The sequence below is a fragment of the Colossoma macropomum genome, unplaced genomic scaffold, assembly GCF_904425465.1.
Source record: "Colossoma macropomum unplaced genomic scaffold, Colossoma_macropomum, whole genome shotgun sequence".
Lineage (NCBI taxonomy): Eukaryota > Metazoa > Chordata > Actinopteri > Characiformes > Serrasalmidae > Colossoma > Colossoma macropomum.
Window position 1 is genome coordinate 9,538,313 of NW_023494805.1, and position 15,156 is coordinate 9,553,468.

A 15,156-nucleotide genomic window follows, 5' to 3' on the forward strand; every position below is an offset into this window, starting at 1 on the left:
ACAGCTTAACCTAAAGTGGAGTCACAATAGCCTTGACTCTGTGGATGCGTCAGCTGTTTTTGGGGGGAAGTCTGCTGGACGTGTGTATTACTGAGTCTCATTCAGCTGAATTCATTTCACTTCTTCTCATTAAAACCCTGCTGAGTCACTAATATGACTCCGATCACTCCGCTATCCCACAATGCCCGGCGCTTCATGGGCACTCAGCAGACTCCGGTGACGTGGCGGAGAAACGGTGCGGCTGCGAGGTTGCCACGGTGATGTTAATAGGATTAGAGGGGCTTTATGAAGAGCTTTGTGCCTGAAGCACGATTAGCCAAGAGCAGCGCGGATCACCTTTAGGACTGTTAGTCCAGCGCCGTCCGTACACATGTGTGGATGTGTGAGTGTGTCTGACTGATCGGCCAATATTGACGACACACTTTTACTGAGAGCGTCATGTGAAACAGTTTATAAAATCAAAACATAAACATGAAATTATCTGTATAGCTATACATCTGTCTGTCTGTCTGTCTGTCTGTCTATCTATCTGTCTATCTATCTGTCTGTTTGTCTGTCTGTCAGTGTATCTGTCTTTCTGTCTTTCTGTCTATCTATTTTTATTTATCTATTTCTATCTATCTGTCTATCTATCTGTCTTTCTGTCTGTCTATCTGTCTGTCTGTCTGCCTGACAGTCTATCTGTCTGTCTATCTGTCTGTCTGCCTGTCAGTCTGTTTATTTATCTATTTCTATCTATCTGTCTATCTATCTGCCTGTCTTTCTGTCTGTCTGTCTATCTATCTGCTTGTCTATCTATGTATCTATCTGTATCTATCTGTATCTATCTATCTATCTATCTATGTATCTATCTATCTATCTATCTATCTATCTGTCTATCTGTCTGTATTTCTGTCAGTCTATCTGTCTTTCTGTCTGTCTGTCTGTCTGTCTGTCTGTTTATTCATCTATTTCTATCTGTCTGTCTTTCTGTCTGTCTTTCTGTCTGTCTGTCTATCTATCTATGTGACTGTCTGCCTATCTATCTATGTATCTATCTGTATCTGTCTGTCTGACTGTCTTTCTGTCAGTGTATCTGTCTTTCTGTCTTTCTATCTGTCTATCTGTCTGTCTGTGTGCCTGTCAGTCTATCTGTCTGTCTATCTGTCTGTCTGTCTGCCTGTCAGTCTATCTGTTTATTTATCTATTTCTATCTATCTGTCTATCTATCTGCCTGTCTTTCTGTCTGTCTATCTGTCTATCTATCTGTCTGTCTATCTATGTATCTATCTATCTATCTATCTATCTATCTATCTATCTGTCTATCTATCTATCTATCTATCTGTCTATCTATGTATCTATCTGTATCTATCTGTCTATCTATCTATCTGTCTGTCTTTCTGTCAGTCTATCTGTCTTTCTGTCTGTCTGTCTGTCTATCTGTCTGTTTATTCATCTATTTCTATCTATCTGTCTATCTATCTGTCTGTCTTTCTGTCTGTCTATCTATCTGTCTGACTGTCTGCCTGTCTATCTATGTATCTATCTGTATCTGTCTGTCTGACTGTCTGTCTGTCTGTTTGTCTATCTGTGTGGAAAAGTTTGTGAACCCTTTGGAATTATGTGAATTTCTTCATTAATGGCTCCTAAAATGTGATCCGATCTTCATATTAGTTAAATTAATAAGTATAGACTCATTGAGTCTCATTAAACAAACTGCACACGCATCATTTTACAGCATCATATCTTTATTGACCAAATACTTTAAATCAAAGTTATTGAAGAACAAAGTATGTGAACTTTACACATTAGCAGTGGAACCTCCTTTACCAGCAGTCCAGTGCTGATTGGTCCTGCTCAATCATTAGGAGGTTTCAGGCCCTGCTTTGGTTTGTGTATAATCCCAGAGGGTTCACTTACTTTTTCTCACAACTTGAGTGGTCAGAAAATTCAAACCACTAACCGAGGATTATGGGAAACTATTCATTGACTAACCGCTGTGTAGTTCACAAAGTTTCTTGTGAAACAGGACGTTTTGGATGGAGGCCCTTCATGCAGCTATATTTAGTGCTGTGTGGCTTATAAATAGTAAACTGTGGTTTGTTTTCCACTGTTTTTCATGGCTGTGCTGACTTGTTTGTCTGCTGCTCTCTGAACTAACATGTAGTAGTCCAAGAGTATATTTGCATGTGTGTGTAATTTGCCCGTCACACTGACTCTCACGTGTGCCTGTCTTCACTGTGTGTGTGTGTTCAGGATTATGACTTGAGTCAGCTGCAGCAGCCGGACACTCTGGAGCCGGACTCGGTGAAGCCGGTGGGGATTCGGCGGCTAGATGAGAGACCACTGCACCCGGAGCCTCAGTACCCCGTCAGATCAGCCGCGCCGCACCCCGGAGACATCGGAGACTTCATCAATGAGGTAACACACTCAGTATGGCTTCAGATAGGCCGCCCATGCTGGGGTTTGGGCAAGTTTGGACATCATTAGTCAAGCTTGGTTTGTAAAGAAATTGTCATTGTTGATTCAAGCTCACTTAAAAGCAAATTCCATTGTTTTTTATTTTTTCAAATTGTGCAAAATTCAATCATTGAGATTTTAAAATATGTATTTTTTTCCACCATAATGCATAACAGGCACTGTCCTTAGTAATGTTCAGTTTTAGTCGATCTTCAGTTAGAGGTGGTGAGATTTAGAAAGATATTAATCAGGCTATATTTAGATTCTGTTCACAATTTCAGGCCTGATTAAAGTTTAACATACAGCTCTATGCAAAAGCTTTGTGGGCCCCCCTGGTCAAACGACATGCTGTGTTGAGTTTCTAAGTGAAAATAAGTGAACATATCCTCTACATTTTAATGCAGCAATACTGTCTTATCTGCTGAATTTAGCATACATGCAAAAAATAAAGCATAATATGTGGTGAGTGCAAAAGGTATAACGCATTTTATTTGTTTTATATGTTAGATTTTTCAATATGTTAACTTTGGCAAATAAATGGAAAGTGTGCACTTAAATTAGCAGAAGAATTACCATATTTAAGTCTGTTCTCTGTAGAGGATGTGTTAATTTATTCTCTCTTAGAAAATCAACAAAACGTGTCATTTGACTAGGAGTGTTCAGTCTTTTGCATATGACTGTACAGTGGCTGCCCAACAACTCTCAGCTTTAGCAGACAAAGAGTCAGCCACAGGCACTGGAGAGAGAAAGAAAGTGAAAGACCCGACTGTATGCTGGCTGCATTCAAAGAAAAACAAGCAGAAGTCAAACCTCACTCTAGCTAGGTTTGTATAGAATTTCTGTGCATTTTTGCAAGCAATAAAGCAATGAAATGAAAATATATTAAAATATTTCTGGTTTTCTGGCTGGCAGGTCTTTTTTCTCAAATAGACCTATAGTGATAAAAGGCTAGTGATGTCATTTCCTGCAAAAATTGCTGTTGCATAAGTTTTGCATAATCCAATAAAACACTTAGTATTAACACAAGTATTTAATATCACAAATTGTGCACAAATTTCCTGTTTTGCTTCACTTATTTCTCCATAACATACTGAAAAAAGTATGAAAAATGATCCAATATTGCATTATTTTTTCCTGTCAGAATCAACTGCATGTACGCAACTGCATCATAAAAAAGACTACAGTCGGAAATCGTATAGTCGCAAAAATTTAAACACCCCCCAACAAATTAGGCTTTGTTGATTTTCTAAGTGAAAATGAGTTAAAACGTCCTCTACAGTGAACATACTTACATATGCACTTTTGCAAAAATGTAATTGTGCAGAAGTGTGTTCTCTGTGTAAGATGTAACTTATTTTCACTTTGAAAATCAACACAACATACAATTTGAACAGGGGTGCCCAAACTTTTGCAAATGACTCTAGACCAAGTATAAATAGCTTGTAAACAACAAAAATCAACATGCAAAAACTGCATAAACTGCATAGTAACAAGCAGCTACTTGAATGTCAGCCCATTAATTCAGTGTATTCATTTATTCACCAGTGAGTTGATCTTTTCTCCTGTTCCACCTGTTCTTTCTTAAAAGGGGAATTCCACCAATTTTTCAATATTTCTATGTAACTCAATGGTCAAAATGTAAACAAAGTCATTTGTTCACTGCAGAGAAACTCAGATTTCTTTACAGTGGTGGTGACAGGAACCAGTGGTTGCACAACACAATTATTACAGCCATTTACTGTACAAACAATCCCTAACTTTTCCATAGGCTACTTAAAAATCATGAAAAATGATGCAATATTTGATTATTTCTTTTCTTTTGAGACGTTTTCACAATGATGAACAATTTTTCTACTCACACATAAAAAGTTGTGTGAACTTCTGCCAAATGTTGCCTAGAATTGCTGTATCCATTGCATAGATCTTCATTAGCATTAAAATATTTTTTTTGCATTAACATGGAAACACATGGAAACCTGCCTGCAGTGACTCCAATATAAGAGAAGAAATAATCTTAGAGAACAATAGCAGAGTGAACTTCAGTATTATTTTGTAATGCAGAATGCAAATAACAGTTTACACTCTTGGAAAAAAAGTGTAGCAAGTAGACATAAACACAAAACACACAGGAGAACCCGTATAAACACACATGCTCTCTAGACTACCCAGTGGTTCATCTAATGATAGAGAATTCAGACTGAGAGAACTATGCAATTCTCACCACGAACAAAACAGATTTTGAGGTTTATTCACACTGAGTCATTGGTGTGATCCCATCATTTTTGGCACAGAGTCAACATGTTTGCAGCTTCTTCCTCTTTCTTTCACCCTCTCTATCTGTCTGTGTGTCTCTCTCTCTGTCTTCCTTTCCCTCCCTCTCTCCCTCTCTCTCCACTCTGTCTGAAAGCATCAAAGTTAATTCTCTCTTTTATGAGCAGGAGAAACACTAGCGGTGGGGGAGTCGAGTTTGTTTATTCACTCCTCTCCATTTGAGCTGAGAAGAAGGCGTCCTTTTTTTCCCCCTCTCTCAGTTTTATGACTAGTGCGCGAGGCCTAGAGACAAGTTTACATTTCCTCTTTCTAAGCTTGGCTAATTTTAGTGCACCTCTTCATCTTACTGTTTTTACTACCGGGGATTTGCAGAGTAGAGCCAGCCACTCTGCTCTTCCATCCCTTTTCTTTTTTTTAGTCAGTAAGGTAAGAACTGGGGATGAACGATATGATGATATGTTATCATTATCGGATGTGTCAAAGGTATCATCAGTACTTGTCAAACACTGAACTGCATGGATCATAAAAAGACAGATTTAGACCAGTTGAGCAGTTTCATTCCATAAAGCTGTAAATCCACTTGAAACAATGTTTGGTAAAAGTTGTAGTTGCTGGGACACAGATGATCAGTCAGCTTGGTTGTCACTGTGCCACCATTGGAAATCTGGCAACCTAGAGCCATGGGAACATAGGGCCTTGGGAACAAAGGACCCTGGACCATACAGTCTAAGGAACGTAGGACCTTAGGAATATAGAGCCTTGGAAACAGAGGACTCTGGGAACATAAGGCTTAGGGACTATAGGACCCTGGGAACACAGGGCCTGAAAACATAGGAACTCTGTAACACAGGGCAGGGGGGCCTGGGGAATATAGGACTTGGTGAACACAGTGCCTTGGGAACATAGGACCCTGAAAACGTAGGACCCTGAGAACATAGGGCCTAGGGAATATAGGACCTTTGGAACATAGGACCCTGGGATCATAGGGCCTGAGGAATATAGGAGCCTGAGAACGTAGGACCCTGGGAACATAAGGTGTGGGGAATGTAGGACACTGGGAACATAGGGCCTAGGCAATGTAGGGCCTTGGGAGCATAGGGCCTAGGGAATATAGGAGCTTAAGAACATAGGACCCAAGGAACATAGGGCCATGGGAACAGAGGACCCTGGAAACATAGGGCCTAGGGAATATAGAGCCTTGGGAGCATAGGGCCTAGAGAATATAGGATCTTGAGAACATAGGACCCTGGGAACACAGGGCCTGGAGAATATAGCACCCTGGGAACATAGGGCCTGGAGAATATAGGACACTGGAAACATAGGGCCTAGGGGAGACCAGTCCTCAGGGCCCCCCAGATGGTCCACAATTTGGCTTCATTCTTATGCATTGTGAGTTAGATGGGAGCATAAGCATGAATCGTCTGTGGAACCCTGATGACTGGTTTGAAGACCTCTGTGTAGGACCCTAGGAACATAGGACCATATGTAGAAGTTCTAGTTGCTGGGACACAGCCGATCGGTCAACAATAGAGCCATTCTATTTATCATCCAAAACAACCAGTAAATCTACATGTCTATATATGTTATGCTGATGATGGCAAAATTGTGGTAAACCTGAAAAAATAAGTTTTCTTTGGGGACTACTTTGCTGTACAATGGCCTACATGTACTTGTCCACCATGAATGGATTTACAAAGTACATTTTAGGTACCTTATCTCAGAACTATCATAAAACAGTGTCTCATGCCTCAGTAGGTGTACCCATGACCATTTCATGTCTGTGAGGGCATTAAACTCTTCAGACATCTGGTTCCTATCACCGCTATTTTGAACTGTTCTGACTCAGTTTCTCTTAAAACAAATCATTGTTCTTGTAGGTCTTTATGGTCTTTTTCCACTGCAGTTTTGCTTATTCATTTTGTCCATTCTGATTTGTTCACAAACCCCAGAAACACTAAATATTGTGAAACATACTATGTATAATAACTATCATAATATCACCCACCATTAGTAAGATATTAATAAGTAGCATTAAGGCAGTAAAACTTTCCATTTGATGTCAACACATAATTATATTTCATGAATCATACTGAAATGTGCCACTCCGCAGTTGGCATTTTAAAAGCAACCTAACCAGACAAAAGAGGAAATGTTGGATCAACTGCTTCAGTGATCACATTTTAAAGGTGTATATTAGCTTCAAAATGATTAAACTTATTTAACCCCTTAAATTCATAGGCTTATCACATGCTAAGGCTTATTAACTCAACGTAAATCTGTGTAAACTAGCTGAGTTATTAAGTTGGCTTGAAAAAGCCAACACACTGTTCTTTGTAATCTTCTTCTTCTTATTATTCTATGCTCAAAAAATAAGATGTTTTTCATCCCACAGTTTTTGAGCTAGAACCACAAAACTGGATTTAAATTGGAACTGCATTTAAGGTAGCACTGAATTTATGGTGGCAATAGATTTAGGGAGCACTGAATTTAAGGTGTTTAAGGTAGCACTGAATTTAAGGTGCCAGTAGATTTAAGGGAGCACTGAATTGAAGGTGACAGTGTGTTTGAGGTATCAGTGAATTTAAGGTGGCGGTGTATTTGAGGAATCAGTAAATTTACCTTTCCCTTTCTAGTTCTTAAGTTAGGAGTGAAGACTGGAAGCCTGGACCACTCGGCAGCTCCCGGGCATTTAAGGGGTTAATAAAACAAACTGAACGCAGCCCTGTCACCTGAGAATCTAATTTCAGTCTCCGCCGGGTTCGCGTCCTTCTCTCTACACCCGAACAGCGGTGAGACGAGCGCACTTTCGTCTTTATTTAAAGAACCCCTCTCCTGTAGCACGTTGGAGAGGCCCCTGTAGGGACAGCTTGTTTAATTTTCTCGGTCTCCTCGCCCAGCTGGTGCAGACGGCCTTGGCGCGGTTAGACGGGAGCTTATTTATCTTGTTCTCCGGCTGCTTTGAAGTGGAGAGCACTTTTTCGCCACGGAAAAGCCTCTCTCTTCTCGGCCACTCTCGGGGCCAGGGAAATGTCCGCTGCTTTGCGAATGTCGCGCCGGCCACTTTCTCATTACCCGCCCAGCATGGAGGCCCGTTTCCAATTACAGCGCCCCCTCCTCCATCCGCTGCCTCCGCGTGTCCTCCTCAGCCGCTTCACAGCCCACGGCCCAGGATGAAAGAACACACCCAAGCAGCTCGGCCAGGCCAGGTCCAGACGAGTAATTAGACCGGGAGACTAAAGCACCTACGGCTTACATGAATTGTCCATGAATAATTTTAGAAGGATGAAGTTCTTTTGTGCATGTGGGCTTCTTTATTTCTTTTTTTGTGCGTAGGAGGGCGTCAAGGCAGTGATTTTAAACCTGTTTGTATATTTATCTGGACAGTACTGTGCAAAAGTCAGCCCACTTCTTAATTACTTAATTGGAAAATGGCCATTAAGTAATTCATTTGTTTTTCATCATCAGGGAAAAAGATGAGAACATGTATATTTAACATGAAATTACACAGAAACTTCAAAAACTAAATAGAATATCATTTTTTTCAGTATTTACTGTGTGAACTCTTTATCTTTATTACTGCTTCAGTTCTTTTCAGGAGACTCACTTTCAGTTTTTAAAGAAATCTGCATGGATGTTTTTCCAAAGTTCAGTCGTAGAAGTTGGTTGCATTTTCTGGTTCTCGCAATCCAAGTAATGTGGACTGTTGGACTCTAGGATGGTCAGTCTATTGTTCTGAGAACACCAGCAGCTCCTTTATTAAATTTCTTCTTTTTTATTTCCTTTTCTCAGTGAGGGCCACTTGGCAGCTACAGACCCATAGCGCTGAGTTGTCTTCTCACAGTAGAAGGATGGACAGAAACACCTGTGGATGTTTTCAGTTCTGAAGCAGCTTGATTTTCTCCTCTCTCTCAAAGAGGAAGCTTTAAGTGCTGTTTATCTGATGGGGACAGTGTTGGTGGCCTATCAGATATCATGGTTGTTAGGAGTCCCATTTTCTTTGTACCCTTTAATCATTTTTTGAACTCCAGTTTTGGAAACTTTTGTTTTATTGCTTATTTTCTTTTGACTTTCTCCTTTTTTTATGCAAGTGGATTATATATTCAATCTAATCTCATAAATATCTCCTGCAAACTAATGCTTGTTTGCAGTTTTGACTGGAAAGTAAATTAAAGAAGGGTGGACTCTGACTTTATTGGAAGGTCAGCAGGAGTTTGATACCCCTATACTTCCATACTTTTTAATTAAATTTCAACAATATGATTTGCTTAGCAGTAGATAATGTGATTTCAGAAATAAACAATATTGTTTTCTTTTAGCTTCTTGGCAACACTGACATGGTGTGAAGGTTACTTTTCAGCAATTGCAAAATAATAAGAGTAGGTTTTATTTATATATCACCCTCTCTTACAGTCAAGGTCGCTTTACAGACTCCATAACAAAAGAACCACTTAATCACCGTTAAAGCAACACTCATGCCTGAACCTTCTCTCTGCACAAATATAGCACAGTGATATAAGCTAGTGTACCTCACCCCTGAATCCAGGTAGAAAGAGCATATTGCTCATTTTTAAGCTTAGGAGAATTAAGTGAATCTCCACTTAAAGTCCTTTTTTCTACAGGACTGCTTTTAATTTTGGAGCAGAAAGCCGTCCCGTGTGCTCAGATGTCCTTTTGTACTAGTCATAGCCAGATCCTGTGCAGGTCAGAGTTCATTTTAGTTCATAATTTGATTTAGGCTACATGCTGAGAGATAGTAATGTCACACAGTGGGTCATTTCTTGACTTACTGCTTCTGTCTACCTCTGGCAGAAATATCCAGGGCACTAGGCTAATCCTGCACTGGCACAAGGTCGCAAGGCTAGCATTGGAAACAGGCCACTAACCCAGTGCTCACAGCAGGGTCATCCCAATGTTCCCAGGGTCCTATGCTCCCTGGGATTTCTGCTCATGTACGTTTGTTACTTCACTCTGCTAACTTGCTAGTTAGCTAGCTAAGGGCTACACAGTTAGATACTACAAAATGAAGGGCAGTGTGTCCCACTTAAACCAGGCAAATCAGTTACTGAGGAATTGTATGTATCTTCTCAAAAAATGGTTTGCATTATAAAGTAAGCTCAGCTAGCTAATTAGGCAAGCCTAACCAAGGGCAAGTGCACTCCATTTAAAAAATCTGCTCCTCGTTGTTCCCTGTATAAACCTATGGTGACCCCTAGACGCTCGTCTTGCCCTCAAGAATCTTTTTATCCATACGTTTTTATAATGCATTATATGATGAATTATATAAAGAGTTTAGGGAACAAGGCACAGGGAGCATAGGACTCTGGGAACTTAGGACCATGGAAACACAGAGCCTTAGGAATATAGTGCCTAGGTAACATGGGGCCCTGGAGGCACATGACCTCAGGAATATAGGGCCCTGGAAACACAGCCTTGGGAATATAGTGCCCAAGGAGTATAGGGCACTGGAAACACAGAGACTTGGGAATATAGTGCATAGAGAGTAAAGGGCCTTGGGAACATGGGGCCCTGGGAACATAGGGCCCTAGGAACTCAGACACTGGGAAAATAGTGCCCAAGGAGTATAGGGCACTGGAAACACATTGGGAATATAACACCTAGGAAACATGGGGGCCTGGAAACACAGGGCCTTGGGAATATAGTGCCCAGAGAATAAAGGGCCTTGGGAATATGGGGCCCTGGGAACATAGGGCTAAAGAAACATAGGGCCCTGGGAACATAGGCTGTTGGGAATATAGTGCCCAGAGAGTAAGGGCCCTGGGGGAATAAGGCCCTAGGAACATATGCTCTTGGGAATATAGGGCCCTGTGTACACAGGCCTTTGGAATATAGTGCCCAGAGAGTATAAAAGCCCTGGAAATATAAGGCTGTGGAAATCTAGGGTCCTGGAAGCATAGGCTTTTGGGAATATAGGGCCCTGGAAACATGGCCTTGGGAATATAATGGCCAGGGAACACAGGGCCCTGGAAACACAGGGCCTTGGGAATATAGTGCCCAGAGAGTATAGGGCCCTGGAAACACATGCCTTGGGAATATAGTGCCCAGAGAGTATAGGGCCCTGGAAACACAGGTCCTTTGGAATATAGTGCCCAAGGGAGTATAGGGCACTGAAAATACAGGGCCTTGGGAATATAATTCCCAGGGAACATAGGGCCCTGGGAACACAGGGTATTGGGAATATAGTGCCCAGAGAGTATAGAGCCCTGGGAGCATAAGGCCCTAGGCACATAGGCTCTTGGGAATATAGGGCCCTGGGAACACAGGGCATTAGCAAAAGATGCCTTTGGGAATATAGGTACACTACGCTATAGGGTGCTAGGCTAACTTCACAGTATCTGAAGGGTGGGAGGTTTGTTAGGATGGGTTGACCACAGCACTAGAGCAGCGATGAGCTGTCCATTTGTGCAGTTAGTCATAGCTCCAGCCGTGGGCAGATATTTTAGAGGAAGCTAACAAGGAGACTATAATAGGCCACCATTAGCCTATGTCTGGGCTTTTTTCTTTAAACAGTAGTGATGCAGATGAAGGCAGAATCAAAGCTGTGATGTGAGAGAGAGTGTGTGCGTGTGTCCATTTGTGCTTTCCTGTGCGCTTCTCAAAGCCTCTTTTGAAAAGAAATGTACCGGCTGCAGCATTCTAACCTCAGGCACTTTTATCTGCTTATTTATGTCAGTGATTTTAAAAAAGATGACTTATCATCTTGTACATTTCTCAAATGTAGCTGTTTAAAATTCATATTCAGTATTGGCCATAAATGCAGGTGTACATTCAGGTGGATGAGTGTTCCAGTGTGTGTGTGTGTGAGTGTGAGTGTATGAGTGTGTGGGAATACTCCTTGCTAGCGTGTGCTAACCCTCCATCTCTGATTCTCACCAAAGCTTGGGATTATCCCCTGCTCAAGAAAGCACACAATGGCCTCCTGCTGACCTGTCCACTCCCAGCACCACGTCCTGCACTCACAAACGCTACACCCACACATGCGGTGCTGATTGTCCTCAGCGCGTGTGAAAGTCAACAAAAGCATGATTCCTGCTCACACTAAATGAATGCAACTCCAGCTAAATTTCACCTAAGCAGGCTGATCACCTCAGCCTGCTTAGGTGAAATTTAGCTGGAGTTGCATTCATACTAGAGTTTATAGAGATGCCAACAGGACTGAATCTGTTGGTGATTGTCCAGCCATCTGTGGTGTTGCTCAGCTTTCCATCAATTGAGTTTTTAAGAGCATTTCAAGGTTTAATATGATTTGTAAGATGTCAGGTATGTGCCTGTGGCATAATGAATGCAAAAGGTAATTAAATAACCCAGCTTGGAAAAGCCTACAGATCGTGCTCATTGTATTTTGTGGTTACATTGTGGTTGGAAAATTAAAGGGTTAAACAGTGAAATGGCAAAAGGAAAGTTATCCAATCAGGACTTTTTGCATGGAGTCTAGGTAGATACAGCCCAGTCCTAACCAATGGGTTCAGGCTTTACACATTAGATTAACTAACCAGCAACAGTAGCTCTTTACTGAGTCACTGTAAAACTGCTACAATATATACAAGGCACAAAATATGCTAATATGTCTGTTGCAAGCTTCAAATAAAACATGCATTGTCTTTTACAAGCTGCAGATATCAGTGCTAAATCCAGAATGGTACAAACATGCTAGCTAGCTTAGCGCTAACATACTTTTAAAATTCCATTGGGGCGCTAGCAGGAATTTAAAAAAAATTTTAGCAGGAAAAAAATTCCTTTTTCACTGAGTTTTGGCATTTATGGCCCAAACTGAAGGTCTAGCACTGATAGTCTTGCTTTGTCACTGGGCTAATGTAGTTAATATGAAATGGAAACCTTTTTGGAAGCCAATTAGCATCATGCTAACATACTAACTGCATGCGTAAATCATTGCATACTTTCCTCAGACTGTGTTGAGACAAGATGAGGGAAAATCGGTCAATCTTACGTGTTTCTGAGACTGTATGACGGACTGTTATCTATAAAAATAGACAAAATTACAGATAAATTTGCTGCTGATGCTGGTTGCTTCTGCTGTTTTAGCTTTGTATGTATGTTACAAGTGTACTTGAGTCTTTAATTAGTGATGTATGAGGTTCAATTACTTGTTAGCTACATTAGCCTCTTAGCTCCAGTGCAAAACATAAGAAGCCAACTTCACACACCAAACACAGGCTGACCAGCTACATATGGAATAAAGGAAAATTGATATACAAACTTAATCGTGATCACAGCATATTGTTCTGTTCCCAAAAGAGCAGCTGATAGGGTACGATAGTCAGAACGGACAGTCGAATTGCCTGCAGCTCATCATGTTTTTTCTCATCTCCTCAGGGTCTGAAGGCGGCGGATAACGACCCCACGGCCCCACCGTACGACTCTCTGCTGGTGTTCGATTACGAGGGCAGCGGCTCCACGGCTGGCTCGCTCAGCTCCATCAACTCGTCCAGCAGCGGCGGAGACCAGGACTACGATTACCTCAACGACTGGGGACCCCGCTTCCGTAAACTCGCCGACATGTACGGAGGAACGGACGAGTGAGGCGGTCAGCGGCGGCCAGCGGGAGCGAAAGACGAGGGAAAGAAAACACACCTGGCTTTTTTTTCCCCCCTCTGTTTGACGGATGTGGAACAGCTTCTGGCAACCGATTTTCCCCCCTGAGAACAGACTGAATGACAACGGAGTAAGCAGAAAACAACAAAAAAATGTATTATAATAAGGAAAAAAGTACAAAAAAAATCAACAAAAAACGAAACCCTAGGCTTAATGTTGTAGTGTAGGCATATATATATGCTTGTTGAAGGCTTTCGGCACTGGCGGCGGTCACGTTTTTCGGAGGAGGAGACGAGAAGAGGGGAGATTGGTGGACTGTCACTGTTTTTGGATTGTAGGCTACGATAAAGCGCTCAGTTACACTTGAATTTTACAGTACAGAAGCACTGGGATTTAATGTGCCTTTTTGTACATTTTTTGGATCTGAATGATTAGTTTTATGTTCAAGGCTTTAATGGTACTGACATTTGGAGTGATTTCGAGACATGAGGAAGTATGTTAATCTCCGATATGCTTCATCACGCTTCCTTTTCCTGGTTACCAACTGCTGTTTGTTGATAACGATTAATTTAATTGAATTATGAAGAGATGAAGAAGACAGTTTGAAGGCTCCTATCTTAAGTAGGACGCACCAATTGACAGCGTCACTGTACAGTACATTAGAATTTTAGATTTCTTTTTCCACAACAAAAAAAAAGAAAAAATACTTATGCAGCTGGTTGCAGATAAAGGGAGGTCATAAACGATACTTTTATAGCAGAATAAGTTTTAGTTTTCTTTCTGAAGTGGTGTAACATTTTACGAAAAAAACAAGGCGAACAGCCGTTTCCTTTACGTTCTCATTCATGTACACTTCATTTGCCTTAGTCACCATCTGATGCCCTCGGTTTTTACTCTACTGTAAAAAAAAAATGTGTACATAATGTTTTTTTTTCTTCTTCTTTTCCTTTTTTTCTTTCGATGTAGTCGATCAAGAAGTGCAAACAGTTTAGAGATCTTGTAAATGTATAATTTGGGCTACAAAACATTTTTTTTGCATGTTTTTATCTTTTCACAACAATGAAAGAAAAAAAAAACTCTTTCCAAAATTGATTTACACGAAGTACATAACACTAAATCAGCTGATGTGAAACATGTAGAGGGTACAAAACTTTTTTTTTGTAAGAAAATAAAAAAGAATAAACAAACAACAAAGAACGTTACTCCTTTAAAATGAAAAGAAAAATAGAAACATTGTCAGCACAAATGTTTGAATTTGTACCAAAAAGGGCAGGGGTGGGCTTTTGGGGTGGGTGCTGTTCCATCTTTGACCATTGTAGGCACTAATGAACCGTCAGCTTTAAAGCAGGAAAGGTTTCGGACAGACGCTTTTGTGGATAATCTTATGTACTGGAATTCAAATGATTCATCTCTGACCCCAACCGTCTGAATAAAAATGGTAATTTTGGAGCTAAAGTCTGCTTCTTTTGTTCCTTTCTTCTCTTTTCTCCCACATTAGCGCTCCCCTTGCTGCGCTGCTAATGCTACGGTCAGCGCTGCTTAATTTATTTTGTGGACTGAACAGAAATCTCTCGCTAACAAATGAGGCTCTTAGCTTTCATGCTGTCTTTTAGCATGGACGTGAGAATGGACCAGTATAGTTACCGCAGAAATTTTGTCCTGCTCTGTTTGTCCTTTCTCTTTCTTTATTAGGCATTCCAGGAAACCCTGAGGTCAAGAACAAATGTTCTCCCAGTCTTCTCAGCATTCTGGGCACCTTGTTGGGTTTCTTTTTTCTTTGTAGGGGGCACTCGAGTTAAATTTACCCCAGAACGCAGGCCATCTTATTCCTTTTCTCTTCCTGGTTTGTGACTCACACCCAGAAGCACTCAGGGT

The 15,156-nt window shown here is 41.1% G+C and overlaps 1 protein-coding gene across 1 annotated transcript in view; it reads left to right on the forward strand.

Moving 5' to 3' along the window:
- The window catches only part of LOC118825669 (cadherin-2-like), a 162,800-nt gene extending 148,300 nt beyond the window's left edge, over positions 1-14,500 (forward strand). Inside the window, 2 exon segments of the mRNA XM_036596403.1 lie at positions 2,236-2,400; positions 13,063-14,500. Of these exon segments, the coding sequence (XP_036452296.1) occupies positions 2,236-2,400; positions 13,063-13,269 (372 nt within the window). The 3' untranslated portion in view covers positions 13,270-14,500.
- The last annotated feature ends 656 nt before the right edge of the window (positions 14,501-15,156 follow it).